Source organism: Rhynchophorus ferrugineus, unplaced genomic scaffold (assembly GCF_030347505.1).
Source record: "Rhynchophorus ferrugineus isolate W39M unplaced genomic scaffold, kcgeb_rfMv2 rfM9, whole genome shotgun sequence".
In the NCBI taxonomy this organism is placed as follows: domain Eukaryota; kingdom Metazoa; phylum Arthropoda; class Insecta; order Coleoptera; family Curculionidae; genus Rhynchophorus; species Rhynchophorus ferrugineus.
The window spans coordinates 858,578-875,858 of NW_027472588.1; the positions used below are offsets into that span (position 1 = coordinate 858,578).

The 17,281-nt window shown below is 47.5% G+C and overlaps 2 protein-coding genes across 2 annotated transcripts in view; both read left to right on the top strand.

Moving 5' to 3' along the window:
- Positions 1 to 12,205, top strand: part of LOC143202675 (uncharacterized) — a 45,473-nt gene extending 33,268 nt beyond the window's left edge. The window contains exons 10-11 of the mRNA XM_076414349.1: positions 1,526 to 2,010; positions 2,784 to 12,205. Of these exons, the coding sequence (XP_076270464.1) occupies positions 1,526 to 2,010; positions 2,784 to 11,579 (9,281 nt within the window). The 3' untranslated portion in view covers positions 11,580 to 12,205. The remainder of the gene's footprint in view (positions 1 to 1,525; positions 2,011 to 2,783) is intronic.
- A 2,084-nt stretch (positions 12,206 to 14,289) lies between these two features.
- Positions 14,290 to 16,654, top strand: LOC143202676 (FERM, ARHGEF and pleckstrin domain-containing protein 2). Its single transcript, XM_076414350.1, has 10 exons — positions 14,290 to 14,299; positions 14,407 to 14,604; positions 14,661 to 14,827; positions 14,888 to 15,094; positions 15,148 to 15,305; positions 15,360 to 15,639; positions 15,697 to 15,970; positions 16,027 to 16,172; positions 16,231 to 16,490; positions 16,561 to 16,654. Exons 1-10 carry the CDS (start codon positions 14,290 to 14,292, stop codon positions 16,652 to 16,654), a joined length of 1,794 nt encoding a protein of 597 aa, XP_076270465.1.
- Positions 16,655 to 17,281: the final 627 nt, after the last annotated feature.

The following is a 17,281-nucleotide window of genomic DNA, read 5'->3' on the forward strand; positions in this document are numbered from 1 at the left end:
TAAATTATGTTATAAAATATAAAAAATGTAATATGAAGAACGTTTTAGAAATATATTTAATTTTAAAATAATTTTGAAAGGAAAAAAAAGACGAAACAAGACAATATATAATTATTTATCAATATATGAACAAAACAATAACAAAAAGTTATAGTTCTTGTAAATTATTTACTGTCTATTATTTTAAGTTTTAAGTGTATATATTATATCTAAGTTATTTACCCTTTGTTTCCTCATCGGATCTGTTCGATATGTAAAAACAGCATGGAACCCATCTCTCAATTCATTCAATAAAAGCAAAGAAAGCAATTCAAACCCATATTCATTAAGTCCGTGTGTAGAATATAGACGTATACATTCGTTGCTGTATTCTTTTAATATTTCTTATTGTCCTTCGTTCATTATGTTTAACATAAATCTTCCTCCTCTGAAGTAGGGTAAGTATCCAGAAACTGAGATTGTGGCTTATTTAACAACACACATTCTGTATTTTTGACATCATTTACCCATGCTTCAACACTTGTATAGTCACTTTTATGCTTTGTACCTATGGAATTTAATTGGTCTGCTTGCTGAATATTATATAAATCGTTATAAGTCAATAAGTCTAGTTTTTCTAAATTGTCACTGTTTAAATTAGCTCGGGTTTCATCCGATATAGCATCCAGTAGAATTTTACCAGCCAATTTGGTTGCAATCATATTTTTATCTGATTTTTAATAACTCTCACCTCTCACCCTTTGATACATTCTTATGAATTCCTTACGCTCAAGAAGTAATCTAATCATCAAAGTCATTTAAAGGACATCGGGTCATATTTATCAGTACTTTTACTTTCGCAGGGTCAACTATGCCTAAAATATTATGAATTTAGTACCGAATTAAATTCAATTTGCAGCATTAAAATAAAAATTTAATGGATACCCCCAATTGTTCAGATTAAAAGCATTATAATTGTTTCTTTGACAATATTTACAAATCGATGATGTAGTAATTTGCAGGATTCTCCAAAAATAGCCACTACTGTAAATGGCAACGTCGCAAAATGACCCGAAAACTGCCATTATTGAAGCAATCGTTATCCTGTGAACCCTGTTCTGAGCGATCTAATCCTCCCGTATGCAGCGTCGTAAAAGGCGATAAAGAATGAATCGGCAAGGAAAATACGATCACTCCCGAAGGGAATTCGGATTATATCCGAGCGAACAGGGTTTACAGAATAACGATTGCCCATTACTGAGACTGTTCAAAATTCACAGTCACAGCAGTAATCAAGATGGGCCAGGCCGGATACCTTCTGGGATGATAATTTATTATGGAGGCGACGGGATATCAAGATTGGTGGGACGATATCTGTTCAATTGCAAGAATATTACGGAAATAACCGCATTACTTTTTCCTAGACTCAGTAATGATTAAAATAGAAGAGCCACGAACGTTTTGCGCTGATAGTTAATCTAGTTTTCACTGGACACTATCTGGTCGCGTTAAACGACCCGATATCGATCTTCTGGTCTGTTTCTAGTGGAAGCGTCCAAACTCTCAGCGTCCCTGGGGTCGATGGGCGCGGCGCCGGGTTTGGCTGGGGCGCGGCGGCCGGCTTCTCCGACGACGAGATCAGCCTCTCGCCCCCTCGGCACAGCTACGTCCTGGAGCTCGGCCCCCGACACCACCAGTACCAGTACCAGGCCCAGTGTTATGGTGCCCCGCCCGCCGGCTGCTGCTCCGACGACGAGCTCGCCTTCTCCGACGGAGACGCGGTCGGCCTCGGCCGAGAGCTCGGCGACCGCCAGTCCCCTGGCCTCGCCGCCGCCGCGCAGTCGGCCCACGCCCACCGCAGTCACAGCCAATCGGAGGCCTGCGTCGCCGCTCGCCGTGCGCGCGGCTGTCCACAGAGCCGACACAGGTAAGCGCGGTTGTCACGCCCTTCCCCCGCCTACATTTTTTCCTCGGTCACGCCCATCTCTCTCGTCAATACAGAGGGTATTAAATTTACTCTTGATTGAATCAGTAAGTTACTTTTATTCTGGTATATTAATAGAAACTGTGTGTAAATTATATTTAACTCTGTTTTCCTATTACTAGTTTTGCTCTTTATGATTCTATTTCTACCTCTTATAGTATATAGTAAGAATATAGTATATTACTATATTCTTTTTTGGTATGGCCCATTTCTACTTCTTGCGTTTTGCCACGCTTTGGAGCGGGTTCATCGTACGCAGTCCACTCGGATGACTGTTGATTGGACTTCGAAGTGAAATGGTAGAGCCATTTTTGTTATTGAATTAGCTATAGAATTGAATTCAATTTGCAAGCTTAAATAAATAGTAGAACAGATACTCACCTGGATGAAATTTGTCCTAATATCTGTTCGGTGGTTTGACAATATTCACAATTAAATGTCTTATTTATTATTGCCCACATCGCAAAATTAGTTTACCGAATGTCATCTGGGCATCCCTTAGAGTAGCCACTACTTTATATCACTATTGATTATGTAATTTTATTTGTTATATTTATTTCCTCTTATACTATATTTCTAGTTCTTCTACCATATTCTATTTCTATACTTTTACCTCTGTGAGTATACACATTATAGAACTACTTCTTATGTAGTTATCTACTATAAATTCTTATAAGGTTGGATATTATTTCAAATTGAGTTCTGAAGCATTTAATTGTGTTGAAGATCTGATTTAAATAGAGTAAATTATACCATATTTAATGACCCTCTGTATTGACGCGTGGGTTTACTAACCACCGCAAAAACAAGGTGATTCCGAAATCGTTGTCTTACTAACCGACCTGCAGGTACCACGCGCACGCACATTTCTTCCCGGACGCCCTCTAGTCACAAGTCCGAGGGTAGTCTGGACCATCCCCATCAAGTCTTCGTCGGCGGCCACTGCCCGTCGCAGACGCAGTCGCAGAACGACGTGGGGGCGCGGCCCTCCAGCCCCGTTCCCCTCGACGACGACGACGACGAAAACGCCCCGCCCTCCAAGAGGAAACTGTGGCAGCGGAGCGCCAGCTGCCGCGAGCTGCACGATTTCAGCTTCGAGGAGACGGGGCGGGCGAAGCGCCGCGCCAAATCGCCGAAACCGCTGGAGAAGGCCGCGATCAGCCTGGACGAACGCAAACAGGACTCGCCCGTCACGGTATACGACGACCACCGGGCGCTGTACAGCGCGAGCTCGCGCGACAGCAGCCTGGAGATCCAGCAGGACATCATGAGCGCCTCGCAGAAGGTCTACTCGAGCAGTTTCCCGGGTACGACATCCTACTCGCAGGAGTCGGTCGAGGACCCGGGTAATTACGACTTGAGGGACTCGCAAGACGACCTCTCTCATGACAGTTACGAGCTGATAGAGAAATCCGACGACAGTACGTCCGGAGATTACAAGAAGGTCAAGCCCTTCAACACCAGGAGCTGTAGTTTGGATTCGGGCAACTATCTGCCGTCGGATAGCGAATCGGAGCGGGGTACTCGTCACAAGTACAAGAGCGTCAGCGATCAGGACCTGTTTCTACTGGAGGACCCGCGCGATTTTCCCCGCGAGATCGTACCGAGGAAATCGGACGGGTCCTTCTACAAGGCCTTCAAGCAGAGCTCGAGAACCTCGAGCTTGGAGTCGAAGAGCGACTACTACGAATCGAAGACCTCGCGTTCGAGCAAGGAGAGTCTGAAGAAGGCCAGAGGCGTGGGATCCCGAACGTCCAGTCAGGAGTCCCGCAGCGACTACGAGACGAAACGAACCCTGAAGAAGAACAAGAGCGACAGCGTGGAGCGATACAATCACTACGGGGAATCGCGGGCCTCCAGCGTGGACTCCAAGAGCGAGTACTTTGACGCCAACTCCAAGCCGGAGGACGCCAAATACACCAAACGAGGGGAGTATGATCGGAAGATCAGTTTCGAGCGAAACTACGGTACCCAGAAGGCGAGGCACCCCCCTCCCGACCCGGTGTTACCGGCTTACCCGGACTTTTCGGGGGAGGCCATGGAGACGGAACAGAGCCTGAGGGTGAACATGATCTTGAACGACATCGAGCAGAACACGACCCTGACCCAATCGAGTAAGGCCACCACCCATATCTGGCCGGAGAGCATCGTGGGACTCCCGACGGAGATCGAGGCGGTCAAGCACCAGCACAGCAGCGGCCAGAGGTCCACCGAGTCGGAGAGCAACATCTTCAGCTTCGACGAGGACCGGATCCAGTCGTTGCAGGAGAGCAGCGACTTTAGCGATCACGGTTTCGGCGTGGTACCGAACATTGATGCGAAACCCAAGAAGAAGGAGAGCGGGAAGAGTTACAGGGAGGTTTTCATGGAGATCGAGCCAAGGATATGTCACGATCTGCCGCTGCATCAGCCTATCGAGCGCACCAAGTCCGATCCCAATTCACTGGCGAGACAGAGGTTGAACTCCAGCTCTCGGAGGCTGTTGCTGATGCACCAGAAGTCCATCGACCTGACGCCGGCCGAGTCCAGCGACGAGGACTACCTGTACAAGCAGATCCCCAGCGCGCCGCCCATCACCAAGTTCAAGGGGACGCATTTCGAGATCCCCACCGCCGAGTTCGGACACTTTGACATACTGAAAAGGGAGATCGAAGGACAGAAAACCAAGTTCGAGGTGCCCAAGAGCCAGTTCGAGGTGTTGGGCGTTAAGGATCAGGCGGACCTGAACAACCTGCCGCCCAAAGGCGACGACATCCCCTACGTCCTCCACAAGCGTCACATAATGAACGGGACCGCGATGAAAGAGGAGGTGAAGAAATACGATAAGGACGCTCAGCCCAAGGAACCCCCGGAACCGGAACTGGAACCCGAGCCCGAGTCCTCCTTCCTGTTCACGCAGAACATCGACCTGTCCAAAGTTAACCCGGTGACCCTGGAGGTGGACAAGAGCGTCCCCCCCATCCAGCACGTGTCCAGCCCCAAGCGCGACATCACCCACATCGATCCGGTGATGCTGGAGACGTTGAACTCGAAACTGAGCCAGATCGAGAGCGACTCGCCCACCAGCTCCAAGACGGAGAGCCTGAAGCCGGCGGTGAAGACGTTCCCGACAATTCCCGAGAAGCAGCCGAAGCCGGAGGTGAAGACGGAGGAGAAGGCGGTCCAGAAGAACGACTCGATCACCAAACTGACGGTGGACGTGACGAAGACCAAGGAGAAGATCAAGACGGACATCAAGCCGAAGAGGGTGATCAAACCGAGGATGCAGCCGGGCAAGAAGGGCAGCAAGAGCAGCAAGACGAAGGTCAGGATAACGTCGTTTAGTTCCGACGACGAGTCCCTAGACTCGGACGACGTATTCGGCAGCGCTGAAGCCACCCCCACTAGGATCGAGTTCTCGCCTCCACAGATGAGGAAGGAAATGGAGTCGATACTGAAATTCGAGTCTGAACGGAAGTATTTACAGTATACGATGTCCTCAACGGAGGTGGAGGGGTCACCTCCCACTACCCGGAAGAAAACCGATAAAAAAACAGACGCCGGTTTAGATCCAAACGTACAACAAACGGAGTTGAGGAGGATTTCCGAACGGTCCTTCTCCATACCTAGTTCGGAAGACGAATTTAACATAAAAACGACAGACATGGCGCCGGTGTTCGCGGAACCGCCGGATCTCCTGAAGACCGTAGAAGAGGCCGACAAGGAAGAGGGTGACAAGTCTCTGGACGAAACGCTGAAGGATGACCAGACCACCGATAACGAACTGACGGCTATTGATGATGAGCGTCAGAGGGAGAAGGCTCTCCTAAAAGCCGAGATCGAAAACGACCTCAAGGACCTGAAGGTACCGCCCAAGACGAAGATAACTGAGATTGTATCGCCATCGGCCAGGAACAAGGGTCAAAGCCCGTTATTATTCGCGCATGCTCGTTTAAATCTGTCGGAAGGTTCCGCGTTCTCCCTTCTACAGAAGCAGCAAGCAGTGGACTCACCTCTGCCAGGTAGACGGGCTCGAAGCCTGGACGCTCCGGTGATACCCGTCAATAAACTACCGCCGTTAAACGCATTTTCTTGCAAGGATGACACCGTAGAAGAGGAGGACCAACAACAGACCGACAAAGACAGCGGACTGGAGAATAACGTTTCCACGGAAGTCTCAGACGCGGAGACCGGAGAAAGGATCCGTATACCGGGCAATGGCGTGGTGCCTGATCAAGTACCTACCGTCATAGAGGTGGTGGAGAAGCCTAAGGCCGCCGTCAAAGACAAGGAACGGGACCAGATTGTTCCCGATTTAGTACACACGAAAAAGAAACCTCCACTAGGCGCTACCTCCAAAGGGAAACCAAAACTGCCTCCTAGAGGAATAGCTCCTCCTAAACCACCCAAGGATGCGTTAGGAAAGAAACCTACACAACTCAAGGACTTCGCGAAATCCGGCAAGGACAAACCTAAGTTAGCCAGGCAGATTCCCACGAAAATCCCCCTGAAACCCAAAGCTCCCGATCCCAAGTCCGCGACTAAAGACGATAAACCGCCCAGACCCTTCATCAAGTCGGAGTCGGCCGACTCCAAGACCTCCAAGGGCCCGACCGAGTCTAGAGCCGCGAGGATGCTGAGCGAGAAAGCCGCGTCAGCTGATGGCGCGTCCAAAAGCGATGATGACCGATCGAGATCGACCACGTCCAAATCCTTGCCCAGTCAGTCATCGTTGACCCTGCCCGAAATTAAGAGAACCAAAAGCCAGGAGATGGAACCCGCCAGGAAGACGGTCCCGAAAGAGAAGGCGAAATCTCTGGAGAAACTGGAATTGCGCAGGATGGGTAGCAAGGAACGTACCAAGAGCCAGGAGGAGAGCGAGGAGGTGATCGCTGAACGACGAAAGCTGCAACAGATGCTGTACGAGACCGCTATAAAACAAACGAAAACCCTGAAGAGTCCGGTGAAGGATGTCCTCCCAGTCTTCCCCCAGGTGGAGGAGACGGTGCGAGAACGCGGCGGTAAGCTGGAGATCAGTATAAACACCATCGAGCCGGTGGTGTCCCTCGAGGAGGCTATCATAGTCACCAAGAGCCCGAAGAAACTCGACAAGAAACTGGACAAGAAGCTCACGAAGAGCCTGGAACTGAATCTCAACGACGGGGACTTCTCCGAGAAGGGAGTGCAGAGGATGGGCAAGAGCCTGGATTTGGAGCGAAGCAAGTCAGAGGACGAGGCCGAGAAGTCCACCGAGTTCGATTTCAAACCTGAGGCTATTAAGACCATGAGTGATCGTGATAAGATGGAGGAGGTATCGCCGGAGATGTGCTCGGTGAAGGAGACGGTCACGGCGGATATACACACGGAACCGACCGGCGAAGACCACGTCATCCTCGAGGGCACCAGCCTGGACGTGTGGATATCCGTCGGCGACAAGAAGAACGACAAACTGAAGGGCATCGAGGTGGTTCAGGACGGACGGGATTTTTTTGAACCACGCGTGTCTCCCAAGGCCCCTGATTTGGCGAAGCTGGACGCCAAGAGCAGCAAGAGCTCGTCGGAATCGATGAGCATGGAGAAGCTGAGTCTGGGCAACTCGCTGGACATCAAGTACATCGACGAGTCGGGAGAGTCGTCCTGCAAGTCGGACAAGGACCGCGAGCTGATGCAGGAGCTGCAGAAGGCCTCCGACACCGTCGGCAAGTTCATCAGGAGGAAGCTGGAGAGGAGACGGAAGGACTCGGAGGAGAGCACCGTGGTGGCCGAGGGTCCGGTCCGGATCACCAGCGAAGACGAGTCGTTGACCGAGGTGAGCGAGCTGAGAGCGGAAGGTCCCGAACCGGATAGGACCCATCTGACGGTCACCGTCACCGATCACAAGGAGGCTCTGCTGAAGCTTAGCATAGAACGCAGTAAATCTGAGGACACCGGGTCCTGGATGACCGTGGAGTGCGAAGAATACGTCGGCGCCGAGAGCTCGTTGGACTACGACAACGCCGCGCTGGAATCACCGGAGAAACAACGAGTGGAACTGGACAAACCTCCGGAGAGCACGGATAAAGATTCCGGGCTTCTGGGCGCCGACACCAAGCAAACCAAGCTGAAGCTACTGAAGAAGAGTTCCGACCAATCGAAATCCAGCGACACGGGCTCGTGGACCAGCGGAGAGAAGGAGGTCAGTCCCAGCAACGTGAAGGAGACGGACGAGTCCAGCGTCAGCTGCTCCATGGGCCGGGCGATCGGCCTCAGTCAGAACATCGAGATGTTCGCGTCCAAGGAACAGCTCGACAAGGGGTCGTCGCATTCGTCCGACGACCCGCCCAAGAGCCCCAGGAGTCCGAGGAGTCCCCGCATCTGCGTCCTGGGACGCGCGTTTACCATCGACGAGGGCTCCCAGAAGCTGGACGACTCCAGCTCGGACGAGGCGAACGACATTCCCAAAGACCTGACGCCCATCATGGAACTGACAAGGGAATCGGGCGACTCGGAGAACGGCAAGAAGAGATCTCCGTATCCGTTCGAACAGAAGTGGTCCCAGGACTCCGAGCTCGGGCAGAAGCTGCACAAGAAGTTGTCGAAGAAGTTGTCGTCCACGGAGAAGGGCAGCCTCTCCTCGATGGACGAATCGATTTCAAACAATAAAAGGAACATTCTGGATAAGCCGAATCTGTTGTCGATCGAGAAGTTGTCGACGGAATCGAAGAATTCTTTGGACACCGAGTCTAGTTCTGGTAGTTTGGGAGCTGCGGCTCGTATGCATAAATCCGGCGACATTCCCAAAGAGCTCAGTTCGACCTGGAAACCTTTCCCGCTGGACAGTTCGGGTTCCGAGAGCTTCGACGATAACCTCCTACCGCCGGATCAGGATTTCGACCGACAAGAGTACTTCCTCTGCAGAGATCCCGGTTCCAGTGATTTCGCCGCCGTTGCTGACATTTACTACAAATCTGACGACGGCAGAGACGACACGGAATTACCAGAGGACCTGGCTAACTTCAACGCCAACTTCGCGTACCCGTCGCTGGGTAACATCAGCGCGACCGATGTCCTCACTGGGTACACGGGAGGCGCCTTCTTATCCAGGACCTTATCCCGAATATCGGAACGCAGCACCAATTCGGAAAAATCCAGTTTGGACGAGGACTCCACGAAAGCCAGCACTCAGAGCGACAGTCTGAATGACGAGTCCATGGCGTCCAGTAATCCACAAGTCAGCATCAGTTCGGAGTCGCCTAGCAACGCTCACCTCTACGAGAACGAGAAGAAGACGCCTACCAACGACAAGCCCTCATCGACGAGTAATGGAAAGGGTAGCAAGAACCAGGAATCGGGCAGCAGGCCCACTGATCCCGTTCAGAATCTGAGCAGTCTGTTACAGAGACAAATATCGGACGATCGGCGAACATCGGCCGAAATGGCCGAGCTCTCCATGGACGACATCGAGATCATCACGTCGGAGCGAGGACTGAGGCTGAAGCGTCAGGGATCGGACGACACCATCATCGACGAAGAGTGCTTCGAGGAAATGCAAAAGGTGGAGAAGCAGAGCAGTCAGGAGAGCGAGGACTGGCCTCTGCCGGAGATCCCCAGCCAGGGACAGAAACCCCTCTTGGCCATGCACGAGGTACTCAGTTCGGACACCTCCCAGCTCACCACGCAGGTGTTTCAACCCCCCAACAAAAACATCCCGAAGACCTTCGGCCTGAGAAACTCCCTGAAGAGTCAGGACTCGGAACAGTGGCCCAGTCCGCCTTCTAGCGTCATCGAGCCCCCCATCACCGACCACGTGGAGACCTATTACATATCCCCCCCACAACAAGCTTGCAAGGTGACCGTGGACTCCACCACCACCACCCAGAGCACTTACGACGACTCAAACTCGGACGACTACAAGACGGTGGACTTGGACATCGAAAAAACGCACACGTACGAAAACGTCATCGGAGCGGACCACGTGAGCGAGAGCCTGTCGGAGAGTCTCAGCGTGGGTCCGAGTGGAATCAAGATCGTCCTGGAGGAGAAGTCGCAGGGCTCCAACTCCGACGAGGACCTCAATATCTCGAACCTCAACGACGACGTCTTCATGGACGCTAGCGATACGGTGCCGAGGAGCGAGCAGCTGCGACCTCCCACGGCCCTGAGGAGGAGCACCGCGTCGGACGACTCCAGGAGCGACAAGAGGGGGTCGCAGAAGAGCTCTCCCGCGGGATCTCATAGCTCATACAGCGAGGAGGACTGCACCAGCTCGATGGGGACCAACTTGGAGGACGGGACGGTGAGATACGCTTTGAAACCCACCAAGTGCACCCACAGCTCTCACTCGGAGGACACATCGATAGCGTTGAGTTTGTCGGAGTGGTCCAACAGCACCAACACGGTCAAGTTTCAAAACCTGTCGAGTAACAGCGGTACCAAGAGCAGTTCCGGGCTGAAAAGCGACGAGAACTCGTTGACGGACATAGCACAAAGTATATCCGAGTGGTCAACGACGAACAGCAGTACTCTGAAGGTACAACAACAGACCGCCAGCAGCCATCCGTTCCAGAAGCTCTCCAGCACGACTTCGACGGGGGAGAGTACCTTAACCGAGCTGATCCCGAGTATTTCGGAGTGGTCGAACTCCGACACGAAACCGCTGGTTCCTCAGCAGTTCTTCCCGCAGGAGATGGTGCCGACGACCCGGCTGGGGTCCAGCGTGGACATCGAGGACCTGGTGCACGACCAGAGAAGCCCCAAGAACATCCCGTCCGAGGATTTCTCGATTTTCTCCGGCGCCTTGACCGCAAGGACGGAACCGCCAAAGTTCTACACCAAAAGCACCGAGAGACCCATCGTTATTCCCGTTCAGATCCAGTCGGATACGGAGAAGAGCAGCAGTTCGATAGAGCAACGCAAGACGGTGCACACGCAACGATACGACAAGGATAAGAAGGGGTACCTACAGAAGTACCATTCCACAGGGTCCGCCACGACCAAGAGCAGCGACCGGCCGGTGAAGGTGAACTTGAAACTGTCGAAGTGCTCTCCTTATTACTCGAGCAGTCTGAGCAGCGAGAGTACTCCATTAACGGGTACCAGTCCCGTTCCCATCAACAAGACCGCGACGGTTCCCCTGACCAGGATTCACAGAAAGCCGGTGTCGAGAAGTCTGACGCACGCCAAGAGCCCCCCCAGCGAGAACGACTCCACCAGCTCGGTGGAGTCGCCCAAGAGCAAGTCGGAACGGGAGCGTCGCGGGTACCGCCGCAAGCGCCAGCTGCAGAACCAGCGCAACAAATCGAAGAGCGACAAAGAACAGATGGTGCTGGACGAGTACTACTACGTGGAGCACGACCACGGCCTGACCGAGTACAGCGAGTACATCCGAGAACGTAACATGGAGCAAATGGCGTCCAACTTCCAGTACGAGGCGGGACTGGCTGAGGACAGTCCGGGACCCAGATACGTGGAGACCCTGGAGGAGGGTTACTTCCCCGACGGCGACTCCCAGTCGGGTTCGGATATTTTTCGCATGGAACGCGAGGAGGAGGAGGACGAGGGGGAGCGGTTCGAGAGCGTGGAGGGGTTCGACGTCAGTTGCATACCGCCCCCCTTGCTCGAGGATGATTTCGAGGGCGACCCCTCGGCGCAGATTTGATTTTAATGCTCTGGTCGTCTTGTAGGACACGCTCCAGCTTCTTTTGATCGTTTTCCTGTTGATTTGCGGTCCTGTTGCGTTCGTGCTAGCTGCTTACGAGTTTCTGATTTTCGTTGGGTTCTTTACCGTTTGTTAAGTACGGTCGTACTAAACCCCAGGGTGCTCTGAACTAGACTCAGTGTAGTTATAACACTTTTATCACTCTAACGGGAGATCTGTTGGTTTATTTTTGGCACTCTTTGGTTGTTAAGATGATACTCCTATATTTTTTACATGTTTCTCTGCTTTTATTCGCTTTAGTTTCACAAATACTGACATATTTAATAACATGCACTTCAAAACTAAACCAACCGATAGTCCAAGATACCCTGACTATTCAGTACGATAACACAACCAATATATGTACGATATATTTTCAGTTTTCTGTAACTTAGTAGTTAGATTATTTTATTAGCCAAAATCAAAATTAGCTCACTAAAAAAACGACAAACGTGTCTCATTTCGATTATTTGGTTGTATAATGACGAGACGGCTTATGCAACCACACATTCAAGCTGTTACGCACATATAAATTAAACGAACTAATTGCTCATTAATAAAATGACTCTTTATTAAAACAAAAAAAAACGAAACCCATTTAAGACTAACTAGGATGCCAAAGGGTGTAAACGCAGTGCCAAAGAAGAGCCGGGTTTCCGATAACTCTGATCCTATAGTAATTCGACCTTAGAGCCGGGTGTGTATTGATAGTTGCCTGGCTACCGTGGGGTTAAGTCAGGGTCATCGCAAAATCGGTGTCCGGGATTGTATTTTCGGTAAATCTTAGCGTTAGTTATTTGTTTTTTTATATATATATACGTATATAATCAGATCAAGAACAGTTATTAACGGATACATTTGATTAGTTATATTAATGGCGAATGTTCGATGAAAATGATTGTTGATGAGGTGTGGATTATTCGCCAAATATTCTATTACATTTCTACAATCATACTATGTACGTCTGAAGACTGATAAAAATGATATTGTAAATAAAATTCGCTTAAAAAAAGAGTAACGGTTAAAGAAGTTGTGGTACGTTGATTTTTTTGATTTTTATGAAATCGTTGAGGGTGAAGAAGATTTATATTGCCTGTACAAATTTGTTTGTTTTTCGTTCATTTGTCAGATCGAGGGCCTATGAATTTGTTATCGTTTTGAAGGGAGACAGAAAGTCGAACGTCAAGGATGTCATGTTTTAACGTCAAAACAAATATGCGCAGCTATAATTTATCGTAATTTTTGTCAAAGTCGGTTGGGGTTTCTGTCTCCCCGTCTAGAGTTCGAAAAAGAAATTCGCGTTTCTTATGTTTCTCAGTCTTCCATTGTTTTCGATTGTTAATGTTCGGAGGAGGCAAACTTGAATCTAGTAGTCAATGAAACATATAAACTAACTTTTAATTTATGTGATATTTAATTGTTAATACAATTGATAAGGTAGATACTAGTATTGTACATATTTTTGACCTTTTAAGATGTGTTTCGGTTCATTTGTTAACTGGGTGTATAAGATATCCCCTAGCCCACTACCCCCTGCCCCTTATTACGTAAGTTTTTACTGATTTTACAATGAGATAATATCGTAATTTTTCCTCGAATACATTAGAAGTAATATGATACGGAAGGATATAGACCACAGTGGACGGTCTGGATCCACTATACGGTGTAATTGATCATTATTTATTCATATTCGAGCATATAGAAAATGGTATATATCCTTTAGTTGTCAGGTGTTTGGTAATTTTATAACAAATTTTTTAATATCATGTTACCTATCTTCCCATTGTATCCTTTGATCTTGATGGGAAAAAAAAGTTCGATAGTTATTTGCGCCTTTTTAAGTAACCGTGCAAATATGTGTCGTACTTTTTTTTTAGTTCCATAACAACAGAACATAAACTATAAAATTAGAACCTTTCATATTTAAGCTTGTACAATCAGTTTCTTTATTCGTATCAAAATTTTGAAGCACTATAGTCTCATTCTACTGTAAGGCCATAAAACAATAAAATGCATAAAAAACTAAGTGTTATATTTATTGTTATCTCGCAAGGGCTACTGAGAAAGTAAATTTTCCTTCGTATTGATCAACGTTGTGTACTTTCTCGGTATGGCTATCATAATCTAATTAGAACCTTATAGTGCTTCTTTTTTAGTTAGGAAATATAAGGTGAGACTTTGTTATATATGATTTGTAGAATTTTTGTTAGTTACTTCTGTTTATCGTAGTTATTATTGTAACATCGATTTCCGTTTCAGTTTCTATTGTTTTATTAATTCATTATACGGCACTTATTGTTTCTATTTTGTCTTAGTTTTTTTTAAATTTAGAGCGGTAGAAATTTGAAAAATAAAACTGTGCTGAGGTTCATATAAGTTAAAGCTTCATCTTATTGTAACCAAACCTTTCAATAACCAATGATCAAATAATCATTGATCATCAATACTTAAGAACCATAGTTATCAGTAACGTAATAATAGCGAATTTTTACACATTCATGTCATATCTGGCGAACTTTTACAGGTTTGTTCTTGTTCTGTTCTATTTGTCGACTTAGTTTATTAACTGAAGAATGTGCTCTATCACTGCACACAATTTTGAAAAAAATGAATGGATTTTGTTATTGAAGCAGTTCAATGTTATATAGGCTAAAATCTTTTTGTTCAAAAAATGTTCCTCGGTCAGTAATCTTGTTCAAAATTCTATTTCTCTAAAAAAAAGAGACTCCATATATTGATGGACTATTTTTGAAAGTCCTCAGGCACTTAAATGTATTCCTGTTTACAGAAGACCGCAGTGTGGGTGAATCTAATATATTTGAATCGGACAACAATAACTCGTATAAGCCCGTCACCAGAATAACCAATGGAAATCTCTCCAATATATCATTGGACGGCGCCAACGCCAATTATCTCATCTCCAATGCGACCGACGGTTCGCACATGAAGAATTCCGAAAAAGACCGGTTCATGAATAGTATCAATGGTAAAACCCTGTCTTCTACGTATTCTCGTTTTCTTCATCTGTTCTTTTCGTCGCAGACTCTAAAACAACGCACAGTACCAATACTACCACCATAATCGCGGACATAGAGAACGAGGTGAAGAAACCGAAGAACAGACATTTGGTCGATAAGACCTACTACATAGCCAAGGAAATCCTGATGACGGAACTGACGTACAAGAAAGATTTGGACGTGATCAATATTGTAAGTCGATCGGTATCATTGAATATCGAGCATCGCTCTATGCCTCTACGATCTTTTCAGTGGTTCAAAGACGAAGTGAGTAAGGAAGAGCCGGAGGAATGCTCGATTCTTTTGTCGTTGATCGCGCCGTTGGCGCAAGCTCATGGTGTGCTGGTGAGGGACTTGGAGCAACGTCTGCACGGTTGGGAAGGACGAGGTGGGCCCAAGTCTTCGACAGCCGGGAGGATAGCGGACGTGCTCTTAGCTCATCTGCCTCCTCTTCTACCGGTACGTTATGATCGCATTTTTTCATTATCCGATATAATACAAACATCTTTTAGATATACGAGGAATACCTGGACGGACATATGTTGGTCTTGGAGCGACTGGATGAGTCTTTCAACAAGAACAAGAAGTTTGAACAGCACTATCGCGATTTCGAGACCCAGAAAGTTTGTTATTTACCACTCAGCACCTTTGTGTTGAAGCCTCTTCACAGGTATGTCACCCAACTTACTTTATACCACTCGATACTTCAATTATCTTTTTCCAGACTCCTCCAGTATCAATCTCTGCTAGAGCGTTTGCTTAATCACTACGGGCCCAACCACCCGGATAGGTCTGACTGTCTCACCGCTAGTGATACCCTGAAGGACCTCATGGGTCCCGTCAGAGAGACTCTGGAGCAATCCGAGAATCTCGCGACGCTGTGCGAACTGCAACGAGATATCGTTGGCTTTGACAACTTGATCCAGCCTGGTCGGAAGTTCATCAGGCACGGCTGCCTCCTGAAGCACTCCAGGAAAGGGTATCAACAGAGGATGTTCTTTTTGGTGAGACGAGATGGTTATACAGAATCAAAAAATGTTATATGTCTCGTTTTTCTGCAGTTTTCGGATATCCTTCTGTACACGTCTCGTTCCCAAGTGACTTTGCAATTTAAAGTGCACGGACACATGCCTCTGAGGGGTGTCCTGATAGAGGAACCCGAGGGAGAGCTCGCCATCAATGGACTTATTATATACGGAGGTAATCGGGCATTGACCGTGGCGGCTAGTTCGCCAGAGGAGAAGGAAAGGTGGAGACAGGACCTTCAGGCAGCTATCCAACAAGCCAGGGACAAACTGGACACGAAAACGAACTATTTGAGCTTGAAAAGTTGCAGTGAGTTCTGTGGGGATTTTCTGTTGGTCTCGCAATCGCTTGTCATTATTTTCCAGGCTCATCAGACGAACACGTCGACCAATTGAGTAACGAGGCCAGCACTCAAACCAAGCCTCAGGGTCAGAGAAGCAACACGACCGTTCACGTTTGCTGGCATCGTAATACCAGCATCAGCATGAAAGACGAGTTACTAGCCGTTGAGGTATGAGACCAAACATCAGTGGTGTCATCAAGTTTGATTCTAATTACTTCCTTTTCAGAATCAACTGTCAGGATATTTACTGAGGAAGTTCAAGAGCAGTAATGGTTGGCAGAAATTGTGGGTGGTCTTCACGTCATTCTGCCTGTTCTTCTACAAGGGTTGCGTGGACGATTTTCCACTAGCATCGCTGCCTCTTCTGGGTTACAGTGTGGGGCCTCCTTCAGTGGAAGACCAAATAGGCAAAGACTTTGTGTTCAAGTTACAATACAAAAACCATGTTTACTTCTTCAGAGCAGAATCGGAATATACTTATAACAGGTAAGGGTTTGGTTTGGTTGAACTAGGTCACAGTTGGCGTGAATCTCATTTGTTTTTTTTTTCTTTATAGATGGATTGAAGTTATCAACAGTGCGACGCAGCACAAATCCAAAAGGCCCATCTTCACCGATGCCAACGAGATCACTATAGCGAGCCCAGACTAAGTCTCCGGTGACTTCTCTTTCTTTTAACTTAATATCATATTTTTATAACATTTATCGAGTCCCCTGGACTATAAAGTGATGTATTCGCAACTAAAAAGTATTAGAGAGCATTTAACAGCGTTTAATAAAAAGTACCCGACCATTCCTCACGTTAGAGTAAAACTATATATTGTGCCTTATTTTGTTAAAATTGTTTTTTCTTTGTACATACTTGTAAAGTACTAAAGTGTATTTTTATGATGGTTTTTATCTTTATTAACTTGGTATTTATTTGTTTAACTGTTTAATAGAAAAAATTAAGTACATGTTAGTTAGGACCAGGATATTGGAAACAATGATGTGAAATAATAAAACAATGTTATTTTTAATCGGTGTCTTATTTATACCCAGTCCATTGTTGGTGACCCATGTATTTTTTTAGATATTAAATAATGGAATTTAAATAAATTGGGGAAACCGTCTTCGAACTCTCCATGTTTAAACAATTCTACAAAAAAACTGCACGAACTTTAAATTGTTAAGAGGGATTTGATTGTTGCAAAGATCATATTACCGGAGATATAAGGCTTGGATTAGTCTATTTGGAAAATCCGAAATTATTTTTTCCTCAACCTTATGCAAAGGTAT